Source organism: Merops nubicus, unplaced genomic scaffold (genome assembly GCF_000691845.1).
Source record: "Merops nubicus isolate BGI_N331 unplaced genomic scaffold, ASM69184v1 scaffold44837, whole genome shotgun sequence".
NCBI lineage: Eukaryota > Metazoa > Chordata > Aves > Coraciiformes > Meropidae > Merops > Merops nubicus.
The window spans coordinates 19,110-31,890 of record NW_008620502.1 but is presented as its reverse complement, the minus strand read 5'-3'; the positions used below and the strand labels follow the sequence as shown (position 1 = coordinate 31,890).

At 47.9% G+C, this 12,781-nt stretch overlaps 1 protein-coding gene across 1 annotated transcript in view; it reads left to right on the top strand.

Annotated features, from left to right (window-relative positions):
- Positions 1-4: 4 nt before the first annotated feature.
- Positions 5-12,781, top strand: part of SHC4 (SHC (Src homology 2 domain containing) family, member 4) — a gene marked incomplete at its 5' end in the record, with an annotated part of 29,279 nt that continues 16,502 nt past the window's right edge. The window contains 2 exons of the mRNA XM_008944118.1: positions 5-73; positions 7,517-7,587. Coding sequence (XP_008942366.1) covers positions 5-73; positions 7,517-7,587 — 140 coding nt within the window. The remainder of the gene's footprint in view (positions 74-7,516; positions 7,588-12,781) is intronic.

The window sequence follows — 12,781 nt, the reverse complement described above, 5'->3', positions numbered from 1 at the left end:
GGGCGGGCAGGACGGGAGCCTGGCGCAGGGGGGTGACAGCGTCGGGGAGCCGGGAGCCACCTACGGCGTGCGGGTGAGTGCTTCTCACGAGGTTGCCGCTCTCTGACGGAGCAAGCGGCTCAGGTGGCTGCAGGGTGACCTCCGTGCTCCCACTGCTGGAGTCAGGGCCCCAAATCACTGATTCCTCCCATATATTTCCTGTCCCCTGATGTACGTAGGGCTGTGGTGCTGAACTGAGGGAGATAAAAGGACACAGCCACTCTCACATGTAACGCAACATCCATTTCCAAAAGACTGCCTTTAGACTCCCTGAGGAGTGTAGACAAGCTGCAATTCAAGCAGGGGTTGCTCTAGTCTGAAATGCATGTTGGAGGGAGAAGGAGGCCTGTGAAAAAGGTTTCTCATCTCTTGCAGAGCAGCTCCCAGGCACTAGGTGTACACTTGCCCACGCCAGTGATGTTTTTGTGATGGAAGGTGTGGGAAAGGTGCTGGAACTGCTGCTGCTGTCCAGAGCAGCTCTCCCTGGCACATTCTGCCCTGCAAGGTGAGGAGGCAGGATGCAAAATCTGCCCTCCTCCTTTGATGTTATAGATCTGTGTCTGATTGTCTTGGTGATGATGACGTATGGGAAACTGAGTATTTTTTCAGAATACACCCTGAAATAGCCTTTCCAGTTATTTTTCATGTTGGGGACTGTGGTTGTTGGGTATCAGCTTCTAATCAGCAGTCAGTGGCCAAGAGTAGACCATGCCTTTTGTACTCGGTGCTTTCTCTCCTTCCAGCCTTGTCACAGCTAGAAGCTTTCTGTTTTATTTTCCCCTCTGAACTTTATATTTCTGTGACCAGACCTTGCCATTTGCTAGCTGTTGCTCTCTTCTCTACAATTCGAACCTCTGACCTTGCATGTTTTGACGCATATATTTAATTTGTTAAAAGCATTCCTGGGCAAAAATTGGCCACTGCTTGTGTGGAGGGAGCCAATGCAGACCATGGGGAAATGGCAGAGAAAGTGGTCTAAACCTGCTTCAGAAATACTCATGTAATGGCTGGGCTGGCCAAAGGAGAGGGCAACTCTTGTGTCCATCCCTGACATGCAAGGGAGACCACAGGAGCAAGCTGCACAAGGGGTTATCAACCAGCACCTGTTCCTTCCAGTGGCCCCTGGTGGTGCTAACTGTGTGTGTGTTTGTGTGTAAGCTCTCAGCTTGGTGTACAGGAAGTATCAAAATGTTCCAGAAGGAGTGAAAAAGCCATAAGCCATGCAAAATTTGTCTCCCATGTGACCGTTTGCAAGCAGGAAAGAAAGGTGCAAGGCCAAGAAAAATCCATGAATCCCTTTCCAAATGCAGCAGGAGGGCAGGCAAGTCAGAGGGGAGAAGAGCATCATGGGGAAATAGGGCCACCTTTCCCCAGGCAGGAGTGAGATGCCAGTCTGGTGTTCAGCAGTGGTAGCACAGCTCATTTGATGGGACATTGGCAGAAAGATGATGGTGTCCCAGTATTGCACCAGCCACTGTGAGCAGAGCTGCAGGAGGCCCTGCAATGTTCACCTGTTTTGCAGGAGTTGGAGTGGGAGGATGTGCTATTTCATCATGCTGATATGTGTCCTTTAATGCTTACTTTTCTTTAAATCATAGTACTAATGTGAGCAGTTGAGGTTCTGACACCAGCAGGCTGCAAAAATAGAAGCGTATGTGAGGTGTGACTGACAGGGACAGTGCAAGGGCCGCCACAGCTCTAGGTGCTGTGCTTTCAAGCAGCCTGAGGGAGGGCCTGTGCTGGTGGCTGGCTTCACGATGGCCCTCTGTGCAGGATCTGCCTGCTGTGCTGCCCTTTGGGCAGTGCCTGGGGCAGCCAGGCTCCGACTAAGGCTTTGAGGTGGTACCTGTATTCAAATACTAAAATGCTGGTGCCAGAGGCACACTTAAAGAACTGAGTTTCTGACAGGGGGAGGAGACGATGAAGTGCAGGGGGAATTTCCCAGGTTTCTGTTGTGGCCCATGGCCGAGAGCAAAGGCAACTAAGTGTCACCTGCCAGGGAGCACATGAGCAAGAAGGGAAGAAGAAAGACTAAAAAAACCCAGGACAACTTGATGGGAACATTGTGTGAAGTGGGGAAGGAATGGTCGCCTCCTGCTGGAAATGCAGCCTCCAGGTTGCATGTCCATTATGGTTTTCTGCTGATCTTACTGGAAGTGACCCCATTTCATGGAGAATGTCTCTGAAGGGGGGTCACTAGTGGGAGCCTCCCAAGGCAACGGGGAAATGTTGTTTCCCAGCATCTTTTCTGCATCTTCCCACTGCTGTTGCTGCTGTGGCTGTGGGTCTGCAGGAGCAGCCCCAGGAGAGCTGCAAGAGCATCGCTGACATGTCCTGGCCAAACTCTTGGTTTTCTTTTCAACCATCCCCTTTAATAATGAGCAGGTTGGTAAATAAGCAGCTAGCAGGGGGGGGTTGGAGTTTCAGCATCAGAACACAGGCAAGGTGCTTATTTCCCCAGGGACCAAGAGCTTCTCCAGGAGCTGGCAACAAAGCCTCAGACTGGCTGGGAGGTGGCCAGGGGCACAGGGCTGCAGCATGGCAGGACTTTGGTGCACGGGGATGGTCTCACTTGAAGGCAAAGTGGGGTTGAGAGGCTTGAGGGGTCAGGCAGCTGTGGGAGCTGCTCCCAATCCTTAATCCTCCCAGTCCTTACGTCCTTGGCCTGGCCCTTACCCTCCCTCCTGTGGTGTTTGGAGACACCCACTGTCCCAGTGCAGCTTCTTGCACCATTAGGGTGGGAGATCATTGGGATCTCCCCAGAGACCTTTTTGGGAGGAAGGTCAGGTCTATGTTACAGGCACTGCTGCTGCCAGAGATCTTTGGCCTTAAAAGCTTAATCAGAGTCTGAAGAGGATTTGGCACTTAGGTGGAAGAGGATCCACAGTTATTTTGGAAAAGTGGCAATGTGGTAAGGAGCGAAATGCCTCCGGGCAGAAGCTGTCCCCTGCAAACTGGAGTGAGGCAGAGCCTGATCCTCAGGTTGGTTTAAGAAGAGGGGATGGGCTCATTGCACCCTGCTGGCAGGCAGCTGTGGTTGTGTGTGACTCGTGGTAACAGGCACCTGTGTCACAGCTGGTGTCACCTGGGCTCTGGTGAGGAAGCCGAGCCCCTAACCTCTTCCACCAAGATGTGGTGTGAAAAGCAAAGAGCCCAAATATTCATGTTTTAATAGGAGCCTGGACAGCTCCAATACTCACAGTGTTATCTTTCAAAAGATACTTTGTGTGCAGCTTGCTGCAGGATTTACAAGATGGGTATGTACCTTGTCCATGTTCCCATTCTCCCCATCACGTGTCATCCCACAATGCTGTCCGTCTGGAGCTGAGGTCATCTCTGACTGGTGCCCATGAAATTCATGTCTCTGGAAAGTGTTTGTTACAGCTGTGATGATCTGAGGAACATTCCAAGAGGCACTTGCTGTCCTTGCTCTTGCTTGTTGTGGTGTGCCAGGGATGTGGCTGCTTCTGAGCAGGGGGATGAGGTCCAGCTCCCAGTGCTAGCTTGCACCAGTGGCCTCTCAGAGACCAGTGAGAATCAGAAGGATGATGTTATTGGAGCTAACATGGAGGAAGGCTCTGTGCCTGAGCTTATATCAATAATGCACAAGTCTTTGAGAGATGACATTCAGATTGGTTTTAAAATGTTCTATTTAACTAACGTATGGAAAGGAAATGCTATTGCCGGATATTTTAAAATATAATGATAATATAATGAAATAATATAGTACAGGTTGTTTGCAGCATCCTTTGTCCTGAAGGAGTTTTACCAATATTCAGGTTGATCCTCTGCTAGCAGTTTGAGGGCATATATACCATCAGATACAAGTCGGTTGCTTGTCTCTAGAGGAAAGGGAGCCTGACCACTTCTGACCTCGGAGTTCAGAACGAGGTTGAGTAGTCCCTGAAGGAGTGCACGTGGGTGCCATCCCCTGCACAGTCCTGCTGTTGTCCATGGAAGGTGCGACAGGACAGCCTGGAGCAGCCGCTCCCTGCCTCTGTGTGGGGAGGGGGTTCAGGGCACACACAGCATGCTGTCTGTGGCTAGGTTCTGCTCAGATGGCTGCATTATGGCTTTATAGAATTTGAATCTAGTCTCACTTGTGTTTAGACGCAGGTGGTTTAGCAGCAGCATGTTACCTGACTGCCTCTGTGAGCCAGTCCTGTCACTTGGATTTTTTGTAGGTGGGCCATGAGGTCTGTAGGAGCTCCTCTTGGCATTATGCCTGAATTAATGCCTCTTAACTACTAGGTAAAATTGCAAGGCTGCAGCTGTATTGTTTAACTGGGAGCTCTGTGTGCTGTGCCCTGTATCATTCTTGCGGGTGAATCACAGGCTGTCATTCAAGCTGGTGCTGGAGCCACTAACTGCATTGTGGCAGGGAAGGAATTGAGACGTGGGTCTGGATTAGAGAGTGCCTGAAAAGCTTATTCACATGGGGCCTGCCTAGTGCCTTCACATCTCTACCCACACAGTCCCTTATCCTGTTTGCAGTCACTCTCCAGCATCTTTTGTCAATGGATGTGAAAAGATGTGTGTGTCTGCAGTAGCTGCCCTGCTCTCCCTCCCACCTCCTGCCGTCCTGACGGTGTGGGCAAACAGCAGCCAGCCCCAGCCCACCCTCTGGATCCAAACACCAGGAGATGAAGCAGCCCCTGGTGCCGATGCTCTCCCCGGCCCTGTGTAGAGTGACAGGGGACAGTCACTCTTAGAGCAGCCATCCCCTTTCCAGCAGGGGCCAGTGAATCTCTCCTTTCCCTCCCCAGAGCTGGGGCTCCTCCTGGCAAGAATTCTCCACTGTGCTGCTGACAGATCAGTGGGTTCAGCACTGGCGACGTGCAGTCTTTAGCACTCAGCTTCTTTCAGTGTTGGCATTTTACTGTTCTGTAGGTAGCTGAATTCTGCAGTTGTCTCTGTTTGTTGCCTCGGGCTGGTTACAGCACCCTTGTGCCCATGTCCAGCTTCCCCTAGCAGGTCAATGAAGCTGAGCCATGCTTCTTTTTGTGGGGCTTCGGAAGATGAACCCGCTTCCTTGGACACCACGTTTGAGCCCCCGATATTGTTATTGCCGTGTCACAAAGGCCTCTGGCAGAGAGCTTGGGCACAGGCTTTGCGCTGCTTTCCTGTCCCGGGGTGCTGCTGCCCTGCAGATGCTTTAGCTTAACCCTCCCTGCAGCAGGGCCTTCACCCACCTTCTCCAGATGAGCCCACCAGCTTTTTGTGTGAGGTGCTGTTTGTGGCATACACAATGGGGAGCAGGGGCACAGAGGTCTCTGAGACAACCCTTGCCTCCTGTCTTCCCCTTTCTCTTGTACACTGGTCATGCTGTTTGTTGGACTTGGGCATGGAGGAGTTAATCTTTTCCTTGTTTAATTGTTAATTATTCTTTCTTCCTCAGAGAATGTCTTTTGTTTTCTTGAATAGGCTTCTGGTATCCCATTGTCCTTTTGTGTGCTCCAGGAGCTTCTCCCCACCTCTGTGACCCCAAGTTCCTCTGCTCCAGTCCCCTACCCAGGACTGTGTTGGTTCTCTGTAACCTCCTACTGAGAAGTGAAGGCTTAGCCATTACTAACTGTGCTGGTCTAGATAACCAATGGCAGCTAAAGTAAAGGAGAGGTGCAGTGAGGTGCCATGTTAATGCACTTCCCTACTCAGGCTTTTAAAGAAAAAAAAAAAAAAGTTCTTTTGTGAATCATTGATAAGTTCAGCTTCACTCAGGGTCACTTATGCAAAAACCTAATATTGATTTTTCATCTTTGCTTAGAGTAGCTTCCCACGCATCTGATCAGGATGCGGTGGGGACTCACTTATCAGCGTATGACTCACCTACTCCTCTAAATCTTTTTTTCAAGGATAGAGGAGCAGCCAACCCGCTCACAGGATGCTTGACCTTATACCACAGGATCAGTAGCCGCTGTGCTATAAGCTGAGGCTCTAGACATACTTTCCACATTTGCTTTGTTCCCGTTAAGCAGGAATATCTTTAACAAGTAAGATAGCTCTCTGAGTCCTTTACAAAGTCATTAAATGTTTATTAGGGAAGCAGTTCTGCTAACCCTTCAGATTCTTATTGATGTCCTTCCAGGTCTCTGACCTAATTCTGGACTTCTCCCAAGGGTTACATTGCTATGTGGAAGGAAACCAAAATAGAGATAATACAATTGTTGTGGAATCCCTGCTTGACTGCACACATAACGTTCTCTTGTTAACACACATCCGTTTCTGGAAGTCTCCAGAGCTGAGATACCTAAATCCAACCACCTCTGAGTGGCTCAGCAGAAAAATCAATGCACAGGCAAAGTGCGGCAGAGGAGGTAAATACGTTTCCTTCCTCTGTCCATTCAGAACAGGAGACCTGAGCGTGCGTGTCCCCGCCTGGGAGCTCCAGCTCGTCTGCTGCATCCCAGAGGTTTTGACTTTCTGCAGGAGAGGTCTGCGCAGGCAGGCTGTCACTGCAGCTCACGGGTGCTGTGTGAGCACTGCAGGATGCTCCCAAAACCCCTTTTCCCTCCAGGACAATTCATTGAGGAAGAGGGAATGTGAACTGAGAGACCCAGACCTATGCCAGCCTTGTGAAATGGAGATGTCAAAGTGCTTCAACAGCAAAGAGATGGGTATCAACAGAAATGCTAAAGGAATTAGTAAGATACGTTTTGGGAGAGGTGAACTCAGTGGGTAGAGTTAGACTAGCACACCTCATTGAGATGAAAATGTTCCATAGGCTTGTACATAATGTCAGAGGAGTCTCTGGGCTGATATGCCATCACATTCTTGATGTTTCTGAATATTACACCTATGTAAATCCCAAATGGGCATAGGAAAAGCCCCAAGCTCTGTCCCATGCAACAGAAGTGTGGGAGTCAGCCTCTAATTTAAAGCAGGTCAGTTTATAGAGCAGGCTTTTGAAAGCTGTTGCTATGAGCTGGAATTGTAACTCTACCTTGTTAATCTTCTGCAGAGGTTATTTGTCATCAGACATGCAGCAGTGTGGAGCCAGTGGTTTTCCTTATGCCTGGTAGTGCCTACAGCTGCTCTGAAGGAACATTCAGCTCTACTGCACTGCGGCTCTGAGGGCATCGGTCCCGTGGGGCTTCCAGAGCCCCTCTTCTCCCAGGGAATTTCCTTCCAATGTTCACGTATTCCTCCCAGCTCAGTGGCACAGGCTAATTGGTGAAAATAAGCAGAATGGAAAAAAGAATGATTGGATTTTGTTTCCCCAGAGTGCTCTACTTTTTTTTGTATGCTATGTTGTTGAAGCCACTGGCATCTTTATTGCTCTACTCTACGCTTTCCAGTAATACAAGATCTGTTTAGGAAGGAGCTTGAAGATGGATGATTTGATTTTCCATTTAAACTGTGATTCTGCATCCACTTACTGGACTGAAATCACTTTTGCTTCCTTCTGTGATCCTCCTCTTACCTGTATGTTAGATATTAACAAAGTCCTCCTTTCTCCCTCTCTCTCTGGTTTCCCTAGTACATGGGCTGTATTGAAGTGCTGCAGTCAATGAGGTCCCTGGATTTTGGCACACGAACGCAAGTCACCAGGTAGGTGGTATCAAACCAAAGTTCAGCCCAAGAAAGAAAAGCCCAAGTGCTAATTTCTGTATAAAGCCAAGGCTGCGTGCCAAGCTCTGAGACAATTTTGAATTGGAGTTTGCATGTTTTGTTTTGGTTTATTCCCAAGCAACGATTTAAATTATTGAACCATTAGAACAGACTATTTGCATTGGAAAAGGAATAGTTTCAGCCACAGACCTAATATCTCTCCCAGTTCTTTTTCTGGATGCAGAGAGCCTTCCACTGCAGTCACAGCAGCACACACAAGATGCAGGATAACCCCCCGGTGCTGCCGTGGCTATGGGTGGCCAAGGCAGCAAGCCTGGGTGCTCGCAGGCCCCTCTGTCACTCTGCTTCACACCTGATGATCAAAGTGCCATCCATCCCTCGAAGTCATCTAATGAATTTTTATCAGACATGTGACGTTGCATGACCTGATCTGCACCAAGGCCAGGCTCAGCTGGAAGCAGAGTCACGAGGAAAGCATGTTGAAATTCAGCCAGGTTAATATTTTGCTCCCAAATACAAGTGGATGTGGTTTAAATGTGAAATGTTTTGTGGTCTTTTGAGAAGTTTACTTCCAGAGAAGTTTTCCTTTTGAGAAATTGCTGCCAGTTGCTGGGTGTAGGTTATTAATGTATGCACCTGCAGTGTTGCTGAGATGTCCTGTCAGGGACAGAAAAAACCAGTTTTATCGTAATTTATTCCTGCAAGTCTGTCAGTGCAGGAGTGTTTGAGTTTTCAAAACAAGCACCCTCTTTGTAGCTCACATCACTGCGTGCTGCTGGGATGTATTCCCAGTCCAGCAGCCAGGACCAGTGCTCTGCTGGGCAACCCCAGTAGCCACCTGGCAGCCCAGCACCTCCAAAGGCTTTTTGCAGGGGTGGTGGGTGCTGAGTGTTTTGGCCAAGCCTTAGACATGTTCCCCCCCTCAGCTATTTTTCTGGCATGGTTCATGGTGAGGATGCCAGGAGTGTGGTTGAGGCTTCCTGTGCCTGCTCAGCTCTTCCTTCCTGCTGGTGGATGATTTGCAGATGCTCTTTTGCTTCCTCAAGTGTTCATATCAAAGAAATCCTAGAGAAAAGAAAGGAACATGAAGAGCTAATTACACTTCTACCTATTGGCTCCCAAAGTTAGCAGCTACAAGGAAAAATCTGAAAAACTTGGAGTCCTTAAATGCCTATATAATGCACTCGATAGCTGCCCAATTTGTTTTATATTCAAAATTGGTAACTGTTGACATTTACAGTCAGCCTAAGCACACACTCACCCAGTTCTTGCATGTGTGTGTGAAGAAGTGCCCGAGATACAAATATACATCCTTCAGCCTAGTGGTTTATGGATCAAAAAGAGCCACTTAGCCCAAAGCAATCAGCCTGGGGCATTCAGACCAAGCCATTATTCTTCAACAGCCTTGGCCAAAGAGCGAGGTTCCCTCCCGTTTGCAAGACACGGCGTGTGTGCAGCGCTACCTTTACACAACGGAGCTTTAGGTGGCTTGTCTGGAAAATGATGAGTATGAATTACTACGTGAAGAGAGCTTGCCAACTTAAATTTGGCCCAAATAGGAAGGTTTTGTTAACCAGAGCTATGTGAAAACTTAAAAATTGAATTATTTCTGTCACCTAAAAAAACCCCAAGCCACTTCTGATCTTAGCGGGCTCTTTTGTGCATGAGAAATCAAAAACTTAAACTGTTTGCAAACCAAACGCTGAAGTGCTGAGCTCATGTATGCAAACCTTAAAGTTCGATCGATTACAAGCTGACTGGAGTGAAGATAACATTGATTATTCCCTTATTGTTCTCCATGGGGAGTAAGTTTTTAGATGGGTCTGCACAGTCCACCAGTGAAGGAGTTATTGGAAATGATCCCATTTTAATCATCTCTGTTATTTGTACTGGGGGTAAAAAATATTCCTACTGTAATGGCATTTCACTAAACAGAGCAGCATCTTCTGTTTTAAAGTGACGTAGAAAGGTTCTCAGTTATGTCTTCTCCCTGCCTTTCTTTATGTGTATTTGCATTCTTTGTCTCGTGATCTCTGAAAGTAAAGATATTACATGAATGTTGGAAAGATCAACAAACTTGTTTGTGAAAGTGCCGTGAGGAGCCAAAAGTTATGAGCGTGGAGGATTTATTTTCTATTTTCCTGCTGGATCTGCATTTTCAGTCACTTTCCAGGTGCAGGGTTGAGGAAGGCAGCGAGTGGCCTCTGCAGGGCCATGGACACCCACGGGGTGCAGAGGTGCCATATGGCCATTGGGCCAAGTGAGCTCAGCATAGGAGGGCAAGGGCAGGGCGCTGCCGTGCTCTTCACCCTTGGCCCTTGCTGATTGTGCTGCGAGCACCTTGGCAGAGGAGATTTCACCGCAGCAGTTTTCTCTTTGAACTCTCTGCCATTGCCCGCTTATGAGCCAACTCACACAATTTAGGTCATACCTCCCATTTTGCAGAAATCTGTTATCCCAGACTCCATGTAGATGACAAGAGTAACACCAAGGAGTAACAGTAAGGATAACGGATTCCTCTGCTTGAGGGGCTTTGTATTTTTTTGAATGGTCACCCACAAATGTGCTCTGCTTGCTGTCCTCAGTACAAGACACATTTGGGCTATTGCCCTCGTGCTGTTCCAGGTCCTGCCTTTGCTGGACCCTGAAATGCACTTCCCTTGTCCAGGTCTTCAGCTCTTTTCCTGTTATGTATTTCCCTGTTCCATTAAATCGAGCATTGTTAGTCATTGTATTTGGGAATTTACGGAAAAAGGGATTCTGCATCTCAGACTGGGGCGTTAACTTGAAAATGATCAGGCAATGAAAGGCGAAGGGCATCTGAAATGTGCTGCTGGGGAGGGCTGGTGGAAGAAAGCTGACTTTGTTTGGAAGATTAATTTCAACTTTGTTGAGCCACACAATCCCTTTCTGTTAGACAGTGTAGGCAAAGCCTTAGATGCTTAAAAGCAAATCTTCAACAGCATGCTTACTTGCTTACATCAGCCTGGCTCTTGTCGTTTACTCTCATTTGGGGGAACAATAGACAAAGGGGCTCACTGTTGCTTCCAGCGTGGGGCTCTCCTGCCTGTGCACATGTGAGGAGGAAGTGGAGGAGGTCTGCTGCGGGATTCACTCCAGAGGTGCAGACCCAGAGAAAACTTGTAGACTGTACAGGTGAGCTGATCTAAAGGCTTATTGGTGCCAAAAATGGAGCTGTCCCCTTGTCACTCCCTCCTGCCTCAGTGCTTGCTGAGCCCTTGCCATGTGGCTCCAGCCTGGCTGGGTGGCTGGCTGCTAACCCAGCAGGCAGAGGGAGCAGTGCCCTGGGGGGTTAGGGAGATGCATCAGCTTTTTGGGGAGAAAGCAGAAATTCCCTGTGCCACCAGCTCCTGCTGCACTTAGCTGTGTGGGGCTGTGGCACTCTCTCTGTTCAATGCATCGGAGCCCAGCAGATGGGGAACCACCTACAGCTGTGTGCTCAGGAGCCTTGGTGTCCCAATAGGAGAGGGATGGTCCTGCTTCCCCATCCCACCTCCTGGATCCCACAGAGGTACCTGCAGGGAACTGTGCCACCCTTGATCCTCACTGAATTGGTGTCCAGCAGAATAACCCCTGGGAAATTTCCCCTGCAGTTGATGGACATCTGATGGCACCAGGAGTGGGACTTCTGCTTCTGCAGTAGGTCTGCTGCTGATGACAGCCCAGGGGACCAAAGTGCTTTAGAGTAGTAGTTTTCAGGATGGTGAAAAGAGCTGACCCAAATTTCTCTCATTCACTGCGGAAAGTGAAAACGGTGCCAATGAAACAATGATCCGTTTACGTAACGGTGTGAGCACTGCAGGACCGACAGACAGTGAGCCCACTTCAGATGACACAAGCTCCCTGAAGACTTAAGGAGCAAGATTTTCTTTGCCTTAAACTACAGGAACAACTTAAATCCTCACATCTGTCCCTATTTTGTTCTGTGGCTCCCAGGGTTGAGAAGAGCTGCTCCAGAGTATGCACGTGCAATTGTCTCATTCAGGGTGATAGAAAAGAAAAAGAAACAAACAAAAAAACCCAAAGTGTTTTGCTTTGGAATGAATGACAAGGAGGACAGAAAGAAAAAGCAGCAACAGGATTGGAATAACAAGGCTGCATTTTCTGTTACTGCCTCAGATTTGGAAGATATCAAACAGACACCAAATGCCAGAACACATAAGGTTGCACATTCATCCAGGAACAAGGTGACTAGCTATGCAAGCTGTGCACAGGTATATGCCACCCAGCAGATCTAAAAGCAGAGACTTGCCAAGTAACTGTTTGAAAATGAACAACTGTAAGAACGAGTTAACAGCTGATTTACAGGAAGAAAGCACAAATATAGTAAATCTTGTTTCAGTTTATTGTTTATTCAGAGTTTCTTTTCTTCTTAGTGTATGGTGCAGTTTCTAGTTCAGGTCGGCCTGCCCTGTGGAAATGTCTGAAGGTTAGAAGTATTTAGTCATAGCAGCAAGGTGTTACCATCTTTGTGCTTTTCACACCTTTAAAATGCTATTTGAGAAGGTTTGTTAGATCACCTGGAAAACCACCCAGAGGTTTTCTGTCAAGAAATGTTTGTGAGAAGATGATTTCCCTTACCAAAGAAAGGTAGTAGAAATTCTTTGCTTAGTTTTTGGTTCCTGGTGGCTGGACAGGTGCTTCAGAGTGTGCTGAAGTGGGCGGTCACCACACTGGCTTGTACAAGAACGGGATCCATTGCTGGCAACTTTACCTACAACTCCTTATTCCACATGGGCTTCCTGAAGCGTACAAGAACTCATTTGTCACCAAAATACACGACTTCCCTCTTTTTCCTATTTGTTCTGTATCTGGTTTTCTTTCTAGGTGGAGCTAGACTTGAAGGCTCCACATAGCCTTAGTGTCTTGGCTCTGATCTTAATTTCCTTTAATATTGAATGAGAAGATGAGCTCTCATTTTCCAAGCTGATTATTGGAATCTGCAAGATCATCCGGTAGGATGCCTTTCCTTTTTTTTTTTTTTTAAAAATTTTTTTAGTTTTGGCCTTTCTATTGATAACAGCTAAATAAAGCAGGAGCTGAACAAGAAGTATATCAGGAAATTGCTTCCAAAGCTTCCTTTCAGCAGTGCAGGGGGAAGTGGTTTGCTTTGAAAGGCTGTGTTCCTGACCCATCTTGTGTAGCCCATGAT